Source organism: Coccinella septempunctata, chromosome 5 (genome assembly GCF_907165205.1).
Source record: "Coccinella septempunctata chromosome 5, icCocSept1.1, whole genome shotgun sequence".
NCBI lineage: Eukaryota > Metazoa > Arthropoda > Insecta > Coleoptera > Coccinellidae > Coccinella > Coccinella septempunctata.
The window spans coordinates 24811476-24831290 of record NC_058193.1 but is presented as its reverse complement, the minus strand read 5'-3'; the positions used below and the strand labels follow the sequence as shown (position 1 = coordinate 24831290).

Sequence of the window (19815 nt, the reverse complement as noted above, 5' to 3'; positions counted from 1 at the left end):
ATATCAAAAAGCTTTTTGAAGCAATTCTTAGACTGGTTTTATTTCGTATACCTATACCTATAATTCGACTTCGAAATTTTACTGTTATCGTTTTATGTTTCTGTTATTAGGTAGTTCCTCCCAAATGCTCAGAGATTGTATGATCCCCGAACAATCAACCTTTACAAGAGACTTGAATATTAGAATATTACAATGTAAGGTTATTGTTCACCGTTCCAGATTGATTAGTTTCGTCTGAGAATTCAGACGAATATAGAGTATATTCCCAGTGAATCCTATTTCACGGAATATTTAAATTTTTTATTCCCTTTTTACGTTTAAAGGAGACATTATTCCACCCATAGCAATAAAGGTAAGTTGACGTTTATCCATTCAGTAAAATAATTTCCTCTTAAACTACCAGTGAAATAAATAACATGAGCATGACACCATCTTGCTCTTGTTGCTATGGGTTGAAGATTGAATAATGCTTGAGCAACAATGAACCGAAGCTCTTTAGAGTGTTATCATTTGAATCCTAATCAAAAGGGGATGAAATTTTGTATACAACACGTGAGTTATAAATGTTTATTCATAAATATTCACTTGTTGTATAAATAAGTATTATTCCACTTGAAATTACTGAAAAAGATATTTTGAAAAAGGTTTGATGTCAAATAAAAAAGATCGGCGAAAGTTATTCATTTCACTTCACATACGTATCCATTACCTATGAAATAATATTATTCCTTCAGAGAACGCCCAATAAAACCAAGGATTCAAAAATTTATTCACCATATAAATAATAACAACCAATTTTGGCAAGCCAAAACATTATATAATTGATTAGGAATCGATAAGAATATTCAGTCTTAAGCTCATTGCACGTTTATGTGGAGACCTCATCAGATCAGAAAGAAATCTGGACCAACAAAGCTTCCGCAAGATGGAAAACCAGATGGATTTGGAACCATTTCCCTATAAGAACCAACTTGGAATACTATGTCCATTCCTCTTGTATAACCTTTGGACTGTTCGTCCCTCAACATCCAGAAACCTGAAAATGAATGATATCAGGGTTATCAGTTTTGAACGATATTTTTTTAAACGAAAAAATCCGACATTTCGCTAACCAAATTTTTCGTTTGAAAATTGGTGTTTTTTCATTTTGACTCATATAAATGAAGAAAATTACTGCTCAACACATGGAAATATATATTTTCAGTGGTTTCGATCCAAATTGACATTTTTGTTCCTTCATTCTTTCATATTCACCTGGATTGTCTGCTAGAAATCGTAGAGCAACAGATCCATTTCTAGGAATTCTAATTGTATCCTTGAGTACTGGTGACAAAAGATTTCTTTGAAACAGTTCATTTCTAACCTCCATAGCCCTTATGTCTTCCATTTTAATTGGATAGTCGAAATTCCTGTATCCAACCACATAGAAATGATATCCGTGTAGATGGAAAATCAGTTCTTGGTCATCTTCAGCTGAAAAGAAAATTTACTTAGAAAATTTTTCGCAGGTAGAACAATTTTCTTGGTTCAGTTGTAAAGGGATTATACTACTTATACGTATAAGATCTTAAGATGCAATAATAGGTTCTCATATTTGATCTTATTATGACTGGAATTGTTGATGACATTTGATTTTAATGAATATGAAGGTTTGAAACTCTATGAATTTTTTAAACCGTTCTATGACCTAAATTAGCATTCATAGCACAAATATAGAAAATTTTTTATACAGCAGCTAAGCTATATCCTTATGTCCGCCTCAAACAAGGAACACATATCCTTTTTGAAGACAGCATAAATAGTGCAACTATGGATCATGCAATTATTTTTGTTCCATATGAGATCTATCTGTAATGTATTAATGAGATATGATAAAAAGAATTGTTCTTGAGAACTTTTCAACAGAAACATGAAACCTTATGGCAATAAATATAAACTATTGCTTCACCTAATATTGAACTCGTTTTTTGTGTTTTCAATTGGTGTGTTTTTATTAATGAAAAGAATATCTTTTAATAAATTTCGGATTACAAATATTAGTACGCAAAGCAATAGCACTAGAAATAATATATTACATCATGTCGACTGCTGGGTTTATAAGTGTAACTGTTGGTTTATAACTGCCTGTAAAATTAGAACATGTCTTTTCACTTCCATATGTTTCATACATTTCATGAAAAGATTAATCAAGAGTTGACTAATCTGTCATGGTCATCATAATCTACTTCTTGTTCCAACAATCATTGTAAAGATCGGAAGAAATAGGGTAACAATAATAGCACTTGGTCAACAAAAGCACTTTGCATAAATTACCTCAATTTTCTAAACCCTTAATCGTACGATATAACGTTTTTTTCACTAAGCAACTAATAATATAAACCATTCATTGTTCAGCCATATGGCGAGACAAGAGAAAATTAAACAAAACATAAACATATGTTTATGTTTCGTAAAACAAAACATAAACATTTATAGTGAATGTACTGAAATAGAGGGAATAAATTGTTAAAATATACTGATGTTTCGTTTTATTTTCTCGATGCCGGAGTCACCTTCCACAGTCCCGTACTTGAAATTTAAAGAAATTTTGTCGAACTTCTAGGCCATCTTGGATATTTTATTCAGACAATTTGTGATGAAATGACCTATTCTGGTGACTTTTACCTTCTTTCAAAAAAAGCCTTTCCTTTGAAAGCACCCTGTATAATAAAATCATAGCCTATTATGTTTCATAGGACTTATATGTTTTTCAATATTCACAATTTTACTGAAAAATCCCTGTGACACATAAATAACTATTTAAACGTTTACGTTTAATATCTTCACTTTCAGTAATCCACTATTCAACAGAAAAAAGTAAATGATAATAATTACATATCCACTAATCAAAAAGACGGTGTCAATAGCATACAATCCTCCATACTTGTTTACGTCTTACAGCGCCATCGACAGTAATTAAAACGCTAATATAGTGTCATACTACCTTCATGATCTTAAATTGATACATCGCAAATATAGAACAAAGTTACAAATATGTTACGTTGATATCATGGAGCGGGAACATGACATTCACAAAATGTAGGTTAAATTTGCATATACTGCACAGGCACATCCCAAATATCGTATCAGACATGTAATGGTTACGGAAAAATAATAGATACATAACAAAGTTTCCTATTAGATATCCCAAGAAAACATAACAGATATGTTACCAGATATTTTTTCTGGAGCATAATAATATATGATTTCAAGCAACTTGAATGCACAACACAATTTCGTAGGGAAATCAAAACAACCCACCATATTTCCCCGAAAATATAACTTATTTCGGATTATCTCCTGACCCGAATAATCCTTTCGCTCGAAATAACAAACGAGCCACATTGTAGAGGAGAAATTGCCCCAGCTAAACCTAGGAGTCAAATGTTCAAGTTAACGTTCAAGTGCATTCATCCCAATTAACTTCAGTATTCATCATCAAACGTAACAACTGTGCGTCCTTCGGGGATTAAACACCCTCATAAATAAACCACTTCCGGTTTTGTTCTTTGAGGAAAAAATGACTCCAGAAGGGTCGGATTTCCGCTGGTTTGGTTACAATATCTTGTCTTTGTAATGTTGGAAAAAGCGCGCTTTTCATTGTTCTTTTCCATTTCCATTTCTGGATAGAAAAACAGCCTGAATTTTTGATAGAGATTTTCGCCCTTGTTCAGCTGCATCCATTGGAATGAAATATGGTATTTGTTTAAGATAATCTGCTCCACATGAGTTAGGGATATTGACTTAAATTGCAAAAAAATATAGTTAAAATATCATTTTTGTGATGAAAATTCATATTAGTATGATTTCAAGTTGCAAATTAATTTTAGCTGGTTAAAAAAAATCAAGTGAAATAACGAAATTTCATTTCCAGAGAATTCAAGCATTTTAAGACTATCAATACAATGTATGGCCTCCACGGGCATAAATAACAGCTTGCCATCTTCTTACACACGAGGTTGTTGAACATTTCTTGAGGAATTTGGTTCCATAAACGGGGCAGAAGCTCTCTCAGATCATTTGAGGATTCTGGGGTAGTTTGCTGATTATCTAATTTTCTTTGGAGCATATCCCATGCATGTTCTATGCAATTCAGATCTGGTGAGTGCGGAGGTATTGGTAAATGTGGAATACCAAGCTCCTCTCGCGCATTCTCAACTATGGCTGCACGGTGCGGTCTAGCGTTATCGTCTAGAAATTGAAAAGTTTCACCAATAGCAGCGTGAAAATTTGGCACAACATTTTCAATGACATGCTCCCTATAGTGTAAGGCGGACATATTCCCAGGACCGTAAATCTGTGCGCCCGTTGAAACATATCCCAGCCCATACCCTAACACTACCCCCTCGGAATGTATGGACTTCTTGGACATAGCGACGATTACGGGGTAGGCGTGGGATTGTCCATATCCTTATTCTTCGAGAATCTGAAAATCGTCCATATCTGGATTCATCAGTGAAAAGGACATTACGCCATTGATCGTTCCAATTGATATGTTGCCTTGCCCATTCCAGTCTTTGACGCTTATGGCTACGTGTTAATGTTAACTCCTCTTAAATGACGTCTAGAACCTAGATTCACTTCTCTCAAACGTCGTCTGATGGTTTTGATGGAAACTTGGACCCCATCTGCATTTTGAAGAGTATTCCGTAGCATTCTACACGTAGATGTGGGGTTTCTTCTCGCCGAAACGGTGATGAAACGATCCTGAGCAGGCGTTGTTTTTTGTCGCCCACTCAGCCTTGGTCTTTCCAATATGGAACCTGTCTCCCTGAACCTATTCCAAAGTCGAGATATCACACTTTGGCTGACTTGGAGCCTTTCCGCTACATTAACTTGAGTTAGGCCACCCTGTAGCTTTCCGATAGCCCTATTAGCCTCAGCGTTTGTTGATTTACGTCTTGGCATTTTCAGAAAACTCGTTTCAAATCGAAGCCGTTGATAAACTGACTTCATTTCATAATAAGAACATTCATGAAGCATTCCAAACTTCAGAAAAAAGGCGACCAGATTGACGAAATGTCTCATAGTTTTTATGTGCAGTCGATCGATTCGATATTTTCAATGATAAAATTTTGTACTACAGCAAAACATAATTGTAGTTAAAATGTTGAAAGATTATTCCGAAATGTTTTTTCTTCCACTTTTGAGTAGGTTGATGCGAAAGAGTACTACGAATTATTTTATTTCAATAAATATGTAATATTAATATAATGATAAACTTTTGTTTGAAATGTACTGCATTATTAATTGAATTCATCTTATATTACCAGGTATTACCTATTATCACCTGAGGAAGCTATCGTGATCGCCGGCACTTGTATAGTTAAACCCTCATCTTAATTAAAATCAGTTTCTTCATTCGAATAATGAAATTACTGTTGTTTCCACTGTGATCTGGAATATCCCAATATTCGTTTCTCAATTTTCCGCAACGATATTATTCGATGAAACTATGTAGATAGTGGAAGTCATTACCTGAATTCAACAAAACAAGCTCCACTTTTGCTCCCAGTGGGATGTGTTCAACATGAACACATTCACAAGTTTCGAGTCCTTGGCACTTCTTTGGAATCTTGAGTTCGTTGCATGTCGAAGAAATGGGAACATCTTCCGGTTGCGTTAAGATCGGGGACGATGGGAATGTGAAAGAGATGTTGTTTACCCTATATTTTCTGGTTTTCCATTCTACGTAAGAGTCTGTAAAAGTTAACAACGATATAATATTTAAAGCTTCTATCAGAATAGAATTGAGGATCATTTTCCTCGTGTCATTCAGGAGGATGGTCAATGATATTATTATATAATGCATAATGTAGATAGGTACTTATTACAATACCTCTGTACTGTTGTACCATATCCTGGGAGAAAGTGGCTTTAACATTAGTTATGTCACGGCTTGATTATATTGATTGTTTTGCGTTTAGCGCATGTCGTTGTAGAACAATCTCAATTATCCCAGCAGCAGTTATGATAATGTTAATGAATTATTAAACAAATGCGTCAAATATGTTCATTGAGTATTGAAACACTGCGACCTGTTGTTCAATTCGAAGGCGTTAATCTAGCAATTCAAAAAGTTTTCACCCATGTACACTGCGCAAAAAAATTAACGCACATTATGGAAATCTCAAATTTATTCTACAACTGAAGGTGTTCTCAATGATAATTATTTTTATCAGAATTATGCATGCAAATTTTATCCACTTTCAACGGTTTTCTTCGATACAGATGTTTTTTCCCAGCAGGAATAAGATGATATTATCAGATTTTGAATGTATTGGCTCCATTCTAAAATCAGTTGTTCTCGATCAATTCTAGTGATCAATAGTTTTTCTTTCGTTTGATTTTCTACACTCGATCGCTATGCAACGCGAAACACGCAATTTGACTCAAGAGGAATGTGCCCAAGCGGTAGTTTTGCGAGAAGAAGGGTGGACATACACAAGAATTGCAGAAAGGTTTGGAGTTTCCCATACAAGTGTGTCCAGAATGTTGCAGCGATTCAGGGAGACAGGTATGAATGTCCGAAGACCAGGACAGGGTAGACCACGGGTAACAACTGCCATTCAAGAACGTTACTTGAGAGTTTCTTCGTTGAGACAACGGTTTGCAACCGCTCGCCTCCTTCAAATTCAGCTTGAGCAAACTCATGAGGTGCAAATTAGCACTCAGACAATAAGAAATTGCCTCAGAGAATATGATTTAAGGCCTCGTGTTGCGGCAAGAGGCCCAGCTCTTACCCCAGCCCATCGAAGGGCGCGTTTGGATTTTGCGAGAGAGCATATCCATTGGGAAGAGGCCGATTGGGAAAGAGTTCTCTTCACAGATGAGTCTAGATTCTGCCTCTACCATTGTGATCCACGTTGCCTTGTATACAGACGTCCACATGAAAGATATGCTCAGTGCAATTTCCTGAATACTACTGGTTTCGGGGGAGGATCGATTATGGTATGGGGTGGAATATCTTTGACTGCTCGCACAGACCGAGTGGTCGTTGATAATGGAGCTATGAATGCTGATAAGTATATAAGGAACATTCTTGAAGAGCATGTAGTGCCATTTGCCCCATACATTGGTGAAAATTTCATTTTTATGGACGATAATGCCAGACCCCATCGTGCGCGCATCGTTCAGGAGTACCTTGAAGAGGTTGAAGTCTCTCGAATGGAATGGCCAGCAAGAAGTCCATATTTCAATCCGATTGAGCAGGTTTGGCACAACCTCAATAGAAGGCTGAGAAGTTCAGAAAATCATCCAGCTACTCTTAATGACTTAGGAATCCAACTCGGAGAAATCTGGAAAGGATTAGATCAGAACATTTTAAGATCACTCATTTTGAGTATGAACCGTCGTTGCCGAGCTGTAATTAACGCAAGGGGTGGAAATACCAAGTATTAAATCAGTTATAAGAATTTCAGTATTTTGAAAATTGTTCATTTCTCTTCTTTCACATAAGATTCGGTGAAATCCTGAATTTTTCTTCCATTTAATGTGTCTTGTTTCGTTCAAAACCTTTCCGAGAGAACATAAAAAATAAGTTATAAAGTCAATGTAGAGTTAACTTTCATTAAAATTGAGATTTTCAGAATGTGCGTTAATTTTTTTGCGCAGTGTATTCAAAGCTTCTATCAGAATAGAATTGAGGATTATTTTCCTCGTGTCATTCAGGAGGGTGGTCAATGATATTATTATATAATGCATAATGTAGATAGGTATACTTATTACAATACCTCTGTACTGTTGTACCATATCCTGGGAGAAAGTGGCTTTAACATTAGTTATGTCACGGCTTGATTATATTGATTGTTTTTCGTTTAGCGCATGTCGTTGTAGAACAATCTCAATTATCCCAGCAGCAGTTATGATAATGTTAATGAATTATTAAACAAATGGGTCAAATAATGTTCATTGAGTATTGAAACACTGCATACCTGTTGCTCAATTCGAAGGCGTTAATCTAGCATTTAAAAAAGTTTTCACCCATGTAAATCGAAATTTTAATGAAATTCACATATCGAATTCGAAAGTTCAATTCATTTTTGAGATTATATGAGGAAATTATTCGTTTTCTATTAAGGCCATGAAGAGATTTTTACCGAATTTGGGTTCTGGGAGTACCTACTACTCAAGGATTAAAGGTTTATAATCCTTGCCTTCTGCAATGGTTTATTCGAAGTTTTCAGCTATCCAATATTCGTTTCTCGAGAATTACATGTGTGTCATGATATTGTCATTCGATTTCGATAACTTCCATCCAAAATAGATCATATAGTAGGTATGTTAGCGTTGTATTCAAGACAAAACATAAAACCATACAGTTTTGTGTTTTGTCTTGAATAACGTATATCTATATTTCTTGGCTGCAAAAACCTATTTGAGCATACTTTCAAATAAGATTCAACAATAAAGAAGTTAGGGACGTATTCAAGACAAACAAAGAGATAGTTTTGTGACTTTCAAAAATAACACTGTAATTTAATCAAAGCAATATTCATTCGAATGATAAACCTCTAGATTTAATCCATACACAAAAGACCCACTATATGATAATTAGAAAAAACCATGAGAAAGTGACCCGCATTTCTCCATTACTTAATAAAGCCAACCTGTACGAGTAATGCTCTAACAAGTTTTCAAAAAGTCTCAGCCTGGATTGAAGTATGTAACAACACCTCTAATTGATTAATTAATTACCACCGAGGCTTCTAGAACAAGGGTCTAATTTGTGCACTCTCTTAACTCTGCATATTCTACGAGAACTTTTTGGGTCAACTTACATCGCAGGCTTATAGAGTCCTCATCTCATGTGGAGATGCAAACAGGCAGAAGTGCCTGTTGGATTGTTCAGTTTTTGTAAACGACAATTAAGAGCTTTTGTCGTGTATTTTACAATTATCAGGCAAACAATTGTTTCGAATTTTTCTTTAATTTTTTTACAGTTTCGCAGCTCGAGCAGTATTGCAAAAAACATGCACCCTTTTGACGATGACATTCAAAAAGAAGGGAGCGTTACTTTATCGTGTAATGTTTTACTAATTGGCCATTTACATGAAGCCAATTAAATAGCAATTCCACTAAGCTAACACTGTGAATTCAGTCGAATGAAAATGGAAGAATTGCTTGGAGATGTCCATCATGAGGGATGGTTCACTAACACAGCGCCAATTACGACTGGTAGAATGGGCTGATCAACTTTTGTTGTGTGGAAGTAAGGTATTATTGTAATGTATATTGTGTCATAAACCCATGCAATTTGGAACGTAATTCGTTCATTGTACAGGATGTACCAAAACGGAGTTAACAAAACACCAAAAACTAATTGATTCAATTCTTAGAAGAAAGTCTAGCGTCCTAAAAGAAGTACACTAGTCCATTTTCGTTGTCATCATTCAGTATGTGTATTCAAAATTGTTAGACAAGAAAATTAAATGAATTTACAACTCACAACAGCCAAGACGCTTTCGAGAAAATAACACACTAATAACGCAACAAAGTGATGAAAAAATAAATCAACCTTCAAGGAAAATGAAGAACACGCAACAGTTGAGCACATTCGGGAGTTTTCGAGTACAAGCCAAACAGAAATGAATTTAAAATTATGAACACTAGCAGGTTTGAACTCGAAAATAAAATAGGTACACAGTAAAGGGATTAACGGTTCAAGAAGAACGGGTGTTCTCAAGATAGTTAAGAATGTTCATTCACAATTTCATGAGATTATACGACATGTCTACGAGGATGTATTGATATCTAGTTAGCCTAGTCCAGTTCCATGCATAAAAAAAATTTTGCGTTACCATAGCAACGAATAATAACTTATTAGAAAAGTGTCAGGGTGAAGTTTGAGGTCAAAAAAGTAAACCAGAGCTACGCAATAAAGAAGATGTCCACCGAAATTATGAAAATCGAAAAATTGGTAGTATCGAGCCATCATCAAGTACCTGTATTTAAAAGAGTTAAGAGGTAAGCAGATTTAAGAAGATATGCTTAATACCCTTGATGATCAATTCCTTCGTATGCGACGGAGAAAAATTGGACTGCAAGCTTCAAAAGAGGTGAATTTTCAATTAAAGATGATGACCGATCGGGAAGGCCAGTTTCTGTGTCAGTCCCCGAAAATATCGATGCAGTTCATGACATGATTTTATCAGACCGTCGAATTGAGCTAAATCGGATATCTGAGGCACTGAATATTCCATATGAACGCGTTCATCATCATATAGTTCACGTCAATTTGGACATGAGAAAAATTGCTGCAAAATGGATCCCCAAATGTTTGAATGTTAACCAAAATCTGTTCTCGATTTGAAAACGATGTAGACTTCTTAAACCGAATTATTACAATGGATGAGACTTGGGTACATTTCTACGATCCAGAAACAAAGCAACAATCGATGAATGGCGACACTCTGGTTTTCCAAGACCTAAGAAGTTTTCGCTTCAGTTTTTTGGGATTGCCATAGAGTAATCATGATTGATTTTTTGGATAAGGGTAGAACAATAACCGGAGATTACTATTCGACATTACTGACCACTCTAAGGGAAAAAATTAAAGAGAAAAGAAGCGGAAAGCTATCCAAAGGTGTTTTGTTTTTGCAGGACAACGCCCCAGCACACGAATCTCATGTTGTCATGCAAAAAATTCGTGATTTAGGTTTGAATTACTAGAACACCCCCCTTATTCACCAGATTTGGCTCCATCCGACTATCATCTCTTTCCTCAACTGAAAAAAAGTTTAAAAGGTCGTAAATTTTCTTCCAACGAGGAGGTAATAAAAGCTGTGGAGTTCTAGTTTGCCGAGCAAGAAGAAACATTTTTTTTAAAGGTCTAGAGACGTTGCAAATTCGCTGTAATGAATGTATCCAGTTAAGAGGAGAATATGTTGAGTAATGAAATATTTTGACATTGAATTTTTGTTATAGTAGTCTAAGGCCTGCCGCAGACATGCAACTTTTCAGTTTTGCAACTGTTTAGTTGCAGAATTGAGCACAATGAATTTATATGGGGCCGCGCAGAAATGCAACTGAAAAGTTGCAGCGATTGCCTTTGTGTGCGCCCTCGAACCGCTTGCAATCAAACTGTTGCGCAACTGAAAAGTTGCATGTCTGCGGCAGGCCTAAGAATTTTTCAATATATCCTCGTAAATTGCAACATAGAACAGATCGACTTCGAACAAGCTAATGGAAGAATTCACAATCAAAATCTTTTAATCAAAAACGATTCATTTTGATACAAGAAATCAACAAATGTGAGGAATGTACAAGTTGTCACGTACTTTCCTCCAACAGTTACCAAAAAAATGTGAAATAATATTTTTAAAGAATTCACTTCAACGGCATACATTCCAAAAACAGAGCCTTTCCAGATAAAAGTTTATAATAAGCAATTGTTTAATTTTTCGACGTAGAATATACCATTTAATTTTTGGATATCCTGTATTTGAAACACAAAAGTGTCGAGACAACCTCCAAGAAAGCAAATTTTTTATTGGGTTCAAAAACATTCGTTCCCATACCGAATTAAGCAATCATAGTACAAAAAACTCACCTTCTCTATCATCAGCCCTTACGTAGTCAAAATTCAGATAGATCCTCCTATTAACTTCTCGTAACTCCTCGGGCATCTTATCTAAAGCTGCGACATCGGTCGTGCAAACTTTGCCAATCTCACTCGCACAAGAAGCCGTGTCGAAATTCCTAGGATTCGGTCTGGAATTTCTTACCCTCGCCTGGACAGCCTCCAGTGATACTTCGTAGTTCAAAACCGCCGAACCCTTCACCTTGTATCCCTGACAATCTGAAGTAACTAACATCTCGTATTTGCCCTCGTCTTGATCTGTTTTCAGGACGAAATCCAATCTTTCGCCTTTATTCAAAGTCACTGAGCTGACTTCGTACGGTTTTATGGATTTACCATCCAAGGCAATCACTTTCAATAGATGTTCCTGTATGGTGAGGACCATAGGACATCCGAAATTACCACTGGTGTAGGCCAGCCTGAACCTGTATCTCCTCCCCTTCTTCACGTTGAACACCGACATGCCAGGTCCGGACTCCGAACCAGTTTTTCCGTTGATCAAGATCGATTTGGGCACATTTTCGAATTCTGAGAACTCTGAAACTAGGTCCCGAGTCCACTCCGATAACATTATAACGTGTTCTTTCAGGTCTTCATCGTAAAGCTTACGATGGGCTTCTATTTTGTCCGATTGTCTGACGATGAAAGCCCCAAAGAGACCATCTGCTCTGTCTGAATCGGCAAAAGCGTGGTAGAAATGAGTTCCGGGAGCAGAAGCTCTGAATCTGTATTGAAAATTGGTGTAACCGAGGATGGGACATTGGGTGATCATAGGGACTCCGTCCATGAACGGGGCTTCATTCTGGGGCTGTCCTCTCCAGTGCATCGCAAGATTGTGGCCAGGAATTTTGTTTATTACGTCGATAACCATTATGTCGTTGTGGCAGACGTGGATTGGGGGACCTGGAATTTGACGGTTGGCTGTCATGATTCCCCTGACTTGACCATCAGCACTTGCGCAGAATTCATTGTAGCAGTCGGTGGTGTTCTTAGGGCAATCTTTGCATACTCTAGAAATGGATTGCATGCAATATTTTCTAAATATGGCTAAACGTTTTTACAAGGTTTATACTAAGGTGAGTTTTCGACAGAAAATAAAATTCGAAGTCAAAATGAATCAGATGGCGGAGCTATAAGGCTTTTGAGAAATCGTAGTAAAAGCGATACTATTGCTACAGTATTCGCATCCAATTTTTTCCTCAAACTGTGCAGACATCCGATTAATAGTGACAACAACAAAGAATTTTTGGTAATAATTCAGACCCCTTTAATTGTTAAGATTTCAAACTTTTTTGTACCTACTGGTGTTTTCCAAGGTATTTTTTTTTTGTGTCAGGGAGAAGAACATTCCATAAAAAATCGCCCAAACTACAAAGAAACGGCTATTTTTTTCGATTCAGATCACACATGATCAAGGATCGTATTAGGATCTGAATTATCGATGATTTTTCCAACTTGCTCATCTCAAAAATTTTGTATAGGAAATTTATTTCAAAAAGTATTACCTTCGGCTGAATACTCATTTTTAAAAACATCCTAAGAAAGATTAAAAGATCCATACTTCTTGCAGTATGAATGCGTTTAGTTCAAAAAGGACCGTTTTTATACTTTTTAGGTACTATACAGTGTAATCCACTCTATCTCTGTATCTTAATCAGTACAACTTTCGTAAAAACATTTTGAACAAAAATAATTTATTACATTTAGTTTGAAATATTGTACTTTTTTATTTGCAATCGAATCACGAAATTTGCAAGATATAATTCGTATAACTGGTTTATGGTTCCATATTGAATATGAATAAATTGGTTCGTGTTCAGAATGTCAGGTGAAATTCACTACTGCTATACACATAGATACATAGGTGTGGGCATTAATTTGTTAGGGTACTTACACGTTTATTCCTCGACTCTCAGCGTTTTTCTGTCACAATTTATTTTAGTATACAGGGTGAGTCTTTGACTCTTACAAATATTTTTACAGTAGATTCTTGAGGTCAAAAGAAACACTTTTTTCCCACACTAGTTTTTCCGATTCGGCCCTGATAAAAAGATCATTTTAAGATTTCATAATGAGCTATGACACCCCTGAAAAAACAAAATTACCTTCAAAATAACTAGCCTAATCTATTACACTACACATCTGTGGATCTTTTAAAAAGAGTTGCATTCAGTCAAAGTACTCAATTTTTCGAATTCCACAGATATTTTTATGTTTGAACATCAAATTACCCGAAAACGTCGCATTATAGGAGAAATACTTTTATTTTATAAAACGTTCAAATATTCATTTTATAGCGTCCAAATTGTTCCAAGAGTTTGTTTTCTTGAATTTTTGGTATTTTTATGGTAGTAATGGTCATAATGAGAAAACTGGAACACGTGGGTGATATCTTATGTTCCAAAAAGATGCATCAAATAAATAAATAGCTATATTTCGAAATTCATTCGATAAAACTGTTTGTGAGATATGAAAAAACATTTTTCGTGGATTTTCAACAGCCTGTATCTTTCAAATCGATCCGATTCGTAAGAAATGGTAAAGGAAAATGTGTTTCTTTTGACCTCAAGAATCTAGTATTGAAATATTTGTACGAGTCAAAGACTCACCCTGTATATCTCATTGTTCAAAAATCTTTCAATTTTGGTATGAGATAAATTTCTTATCATTATGAAAAATGAATAAATGAATTGAACACCAATTATGTCCACTAGACAAGAAATTATCGCCTATAATATTCAAACTTGATCTGAGATTATCTACCTACCCGCTCATTGTTTGGTACATTTCGATCGTCAATTGTATCCTACAAATCATTGGCCAATCTAATGCATGACAAGGTCGATCGCAGCTTTTGAAGGTATGGTCTGAAAAAAAATAATAAATTTCAACATCTTTCAAACCTAAATATCATTGAAGCCCTTAATAATAAATAAGTCTTTCTTTTTTCAGCCAGTAGCTAATTATAAAATTATCTAATTGATAGAGGTAAATGAGAGGTTGTTAACACGCATAAGAATCTGAGTTGCATGGATATTTGATTTAGATAAATTATTCCATTATTCCAAGTCATTATAAAAGTACAATTATTGTCATTACTCTCATACCGACGTCCTTTTGTTGATTGCCGGGTATGAAAGTAATCACTTTCTCAGGAACTCGACTCGAATGAGATATACAGGTAGACAAACTTAAAAGTATCGACAAGAGTTCGATGAAAATTCTCTTTGCGAATGTTAAGTAATCGATGGAGGCAAGAACTTTCACTCCAATCAATGTTGAATAATATTGTCAGTACAGACCCTGCTTTCTTTGTACCTAAGAGAAATTTACGGTTATTCAACTAGAGGATGGTCGGTTTATTTATCAATTTGATGTAAATAGGTACAATAAGTCTTCCACTGCTGAGGAAATAAAACTAGAATGAATGTTGTTTCCAAATTGCCATTTATCTCTAATCACCTAGTTGAGAATTATAAATGAAATTTAACTTTTTTTCATCCCAATATCGATGGAAGTAATTCAACATCATACAAATTAATTCGCTTGTTATAACTGATAGCAGAGGGGTCACCCATGCATCAGGTTCTAAACTGTCGTAGTAGCCACAAAAACAACTCCATATACTAACTAGCCAAGGAACTTTGGTAACTATAAAGACGATGTTCCATATGCAAAATGAGATGTAGCACCACAGACCTAAAGCTTTCAAAATTATCCATTCAAATTCAATTAGGGCCTCAAACTTCGGTTTGTCTCTCACAATACCCAAGCTGCATCACATGCTGCATTTTTGAAGAGGTGGTACATCCTAGGCATATTATCAAACAATGAGCCCCATTCTGGATGCGCCAGTTTCTAATAACGAATAGTTCGTGGGTTTTCATAACATCAAACAGGACTTTTTTCCAAATTTACCGGAAGTCCGAAATTCCAAAGGATTACTTTTAGGAAAAGCAGCTTATTGCTCACATTAATGGACAATGTACGTCATTTCGAATAATAGTAAAAGCTCCTGTGTTCTTTGGCTTTTATTTGCTTTCAGATTTTGTCATGATAAAGGATTTTCAAAATTTTTTCTGCCTTGTATTGTCATTTGGTATTCTAAAATTGATATCTCATATCTCTATATATCTAACACAAACAAACAAACGGTTGGCAACTACAAAACGAGCAATAATTTAAATCGATGTCGCATCGGCTCATTTTTCATAAATTTTCAAAATTTCATGAAACGAAATACAAAGTTCCAATTTTTCAAAGCCATGTCAACGTTCGGGCATAGAAAATTGTAGACAGTCTGAACACTAATTTAGCAATATTTTCGTCAGTTAAAATCAAGACGCCCAATAATTGGGGGTGGGCTGAGATCGAAATTAGGTATGGCAACACCCCTCACCCTTAATTTCAAAGTCCTGAATCATATTGAAGAGTCGGTCTGAATGCAAGTGTTGTCTCTACACATACAAAATTGTTCTTGATATCCCTACAAGGAAAACTGTACCCAAATTCCTATGCTGCAATTATACTACTCTGATGACTACTCAACTTGTTATTAATTCAATTCATCAATTTATCCGGTTCTTTTATATAACTCTGAGCTTCATGTACCCGGAATAGAGGATTGGAACTGTTTTCTATCGATTATTACTTCCATCGCAGACCTTGATTTAATAAACTATTCATAGAGAGATTCCCAATACGATCGAAGGTCTCTTTTATTTAATAGCTTGAATGAAACCACACATGATCTCAATCTTTTTTAAGGTCAAGTGAATGTTTGGACAATGCAACGTTAAAGGTTTCGCACAAGGAGAAGTGTATATTCATACAGGAAGAGTCTCCAGATGGACAAAATGGAATGAAAACAAATCCCAGATATTTAGTTATTTCATAATAAAAAAAATCTGAATATCCAGTATTGAGGAGTTGAAAATTATAACTGTTTTCAAATTTTCCTTGAACTACTGCTCGAATATCGAATATTTATTATTAAAATGTTGAAAAAAATTTGGAAACTGTAGTAGTAGTTGGACTAATAAAACATAAAATGAATTACTTCAACTCTAATCAAAATTATACTTTCTACTGCATGAAAGAAATAAGCTCACTTTTAGTAGTGGAAGTATGAAAACTCATAGCTTATTATACATTTTTCAGATGGGTGGTGCAAAATAATCAAACATAATGATTTCAATTTTTCAAAACATTTCATGTTTCGATGTTTTGACTTATTGCTTTCATAACATAAATTCGAAAAAATGTTGAGGCTGCAATGCTGAATTCTCAACTGAAACAACCTCTTTGGGAAAGATTTATGAAAATATTCTAGAAAATTCTTGTATAAAAATATAATATTATATGTGTGAAATTCTTTTTCCTGGACTCAGAATAATCCTTTGTAATAAAGGAGAGGGAGAATGAATTATAATTTTTGTCCCTGTAAAAAACTTGATGATATATCTACATATCATACAGGGTCTTTATACGTAAATGATCGCAGAGGACATCAATTTAAAATTTACAATATTCAGTGCAAAACCCACCAATCAGCAATATTTACCTGCTTGGACGAATCTGAACGATTCTAAGAAATATATCATCAGTCCTAAGAATGAAACTAAAGAAATCTTTTAAATTAAAGGGACCTAAAATTTGATTATGACACTTACGGCCGGTTTCATAATCAAACCTAAAGTCCCTTTAATTTTAAAGCTTCCTTCAACCCTACTAACGTCCGGTTTCATAATCAAATTCAAAGTCACTTTAAGCTTAAAGCTTCCTTTAGTGTCATTTTTAGTAGGGTTAAAGAAAGCTTTAAAATTGAAGTGACTTTAGGTTTGATCATGAAACCGGCCGTAAAAATGACGGTAAAGGAAGCTTTAAGCATAAAGTGACTAACTGGACGTTAGGCTTTAAAAATAAAGCACCTTCAGAACTTGATTATGGAACTGACTATAACTAGGTCTGAAAGAAGATTGGAAATCTGTTTCATACAATTTGAAAGTTCCTTTTGTTCAAACTTCCGCTATTCAATTAAAGGAGCTTCAAATTACAAGGGACTCTAAAATTGATGGTGACAGCTGCTGTTGAAAGAAAACCTTAAAGAAGCTTCAATTAAAGAGAATTTAAAAGGTATTTTGGAACCGGCTGTAAAAAAAAATCTTATAGGTTTGGAAGGAACTTGAAATGAAAATTAATTATGTAACTAGCTCTAAGTGTCCCAAACTTCAATAGTAGGTAATTCATATATGACTGGAAATAAATACTCAATTTATATAATCGAAATCTTTCCACAAATAGAAGTATGGGATAGAATTTTGATAGGAAATCACCGCACCATGAAAATATTGATCAATTAGAAAAATGTCTTTCGTATTCGAATAGTCAAAAGTCCATAAGAGTGTTTAACCAAAATAATAATTTATTATCTTTCTCGATTTTTTATACATTCTCAATTTCAGCTAACTTCAACACAACTTGTTCTGAATTCCTAAAGAACATATCGATTCTGCTGCAGCTGCAGATATTGTTTGAATCTCATCATCCTTATAGCGATTCAAAATTCTCACCTGGCATAGGAGTAAAATATAAAATGGTCACTACAGCTGCAACCATCCCCAGGACGATGAGTATCCTAGGCAATATGGCACTTGAAGACGACATCTCGAACTTGACAACACTTTTGCCTGATTCAGACATGTCAGAATTGTGGAGACCACACCAAACCAACTAACACATATTTTGTTTCTAAATTATCCAACTCTTGAATGAAAATGAATATGGGTGATACTGAAAATTGTTTTGAAATTCTTGTGTATTGTGAATGACATTGACCAGAGTTTGTTTTAGTGATTTCAATTTGGCGCGAAGTCAATACTTCGCACGTATATACGTGCTTTCTCTGACAACTCGTTAGTTAATGAATATGCTGTATAGCGAGGTATATCCACTAGTGAAAGTGTATGCAATCGTAAAAATGTTACCTCCATTCAATACGATTATTTTTATTTTTACAGGAGTGTGGGTTTGTCCATAGTAGTTCGATGCAATTCACTGCGAATTAATGCTTTTCGCTTGTTATTTCCGATGAACAATTTTACGAATCAAGTGATTATATTAACGGCTTCCTGGGAGATAATTCTTTCAGGAGGATAAAAAATCGAAAAATTACTGTTGGATTCGATCCAGCTTCTGATTATTCAACCAAAGTTTAATGAAACCACCATTATACTTCGTCTAGGTCTCTGTTCGAATTTGCATATTTTTTTCAGAAATGATTCTTCTCGCAAGATGATACAAATTCTTGAAGTGACATTTAAGAATAAAAATTCGAAGAAATAAAGTATGGAAGAATCGTAAATATTTCCGAAAATAAATTGAATTAATCAGTTAATCATTATCATTATGATCAACGTCAATTGTGAAATATATGTAGATGATTAGTTTCCAAAAAAAATTGAGGGATGCATAATGCCTCGTCAAACAATAGTGTGAGTCTCTCATATATTTTTTTGAGCAGCCCCCCCTTAGATACAGCTTCCTAAATATCGTCTGAGTGAATTATACAGGGTGTCCCGAAGACCGACGTCAATCCGATACACGGTGATAGCTCAATTCATTTCAGACCAGAATGTCAAAATTTGGTTCTAGTAAAAGTGTCTTAGATTTCGAGATATTGATAGTTTTGTAGAATTCGTCGAAATCATCACCTCATTGATTGTTTTCAGTATCGGCTACAAATGTTGATGTTTTGTTGTTTGTTTTTTTCTAATCCAATATTAAGTATGAATCAGCCTATTCAACGTGATCAAAGATTATCCCAAGGTTACAATGATGTGCTCAGAAGAAAAAATTAGTCGCACTATTTTTTTTTCTCACCGTGTAAAGTCGGAAATATTATTGTATCGAATACTTGCGCCAACTTTTGACGTAACATGCCGGAATAGTTGGGTATAATTTTTTTATACCATGAACGATCAAATTTGGGTGAAAAAATTTGATAATAATAGTGCGAGTAAATTTTTTTGTGATCACACCGTAGTAACCTTGGGATAATCTTTGATCATGTTGAATAGGCTGATATAGACTGACAACAATCAATGAGGTGATTATTTCGACGAATTCCACAAAACTGTCAATATCTCGAAAAGCAAGACTCTTTTACTAGAGCCGAATATTGATATTCTGGTCAG

At 34.9% G+C, this 19815-nt stretch overlaps 1 protein-coding gene across 1 annotated transcript; it reads right to left on the bottom strand.

Annotated features, from left to right (window-relative positions):
• Positions 1–745: 745 nt before the first annotated feature.
• LOC123314284 (laccase-25-like) lies at positions 746–18584 on the bottom strand. The gene is made up of 6 exons (XM_044899457.1): positions 18193–18584; positions 14388–14487; positions 11591–12630; positions 5518–5739; positions 1255–1473; positions 746–1036 (listed from the first exon to the last, which is right to left on the bottom strand). The coding sequence occupies exons 1-6, from the start codon at positions 18320–18322 to the stop codon at positions 885–887; spliced, it is 1863 nt and encodes a 620-aa protein (XP_044755392.1). The 5' UTR covers positions 18323–18584; the 3' UTR covers positions 746–884.
• Between the last annotated feature and the right edge of the window lie 1231 nt (positions 18585–19815).

Coding starts and splice junctions, on each gene's coding strand:
- LOC123314284 (XM_044899457.1), bottom strand. CDS start 18,322: ATGTCTGAATCAGGCAAAAGTGTTGTCAAGTTCGAGATGTCGTCTTCA. Junction 14,488..18,192: donor ATATTTTACTCCTATGCCAG/GTGAGAATTTTG, acceptor ATTTTTTTTCAG/ACCATACCTTCAAAAGCTGC. Junction 5,740..11,590: donor AAGGGCTGATGATAGAGAAG/GTGAGTTTTTTG, acceptor TAACTTTTACAG/ACTCTTACGTAGAATGGAAA.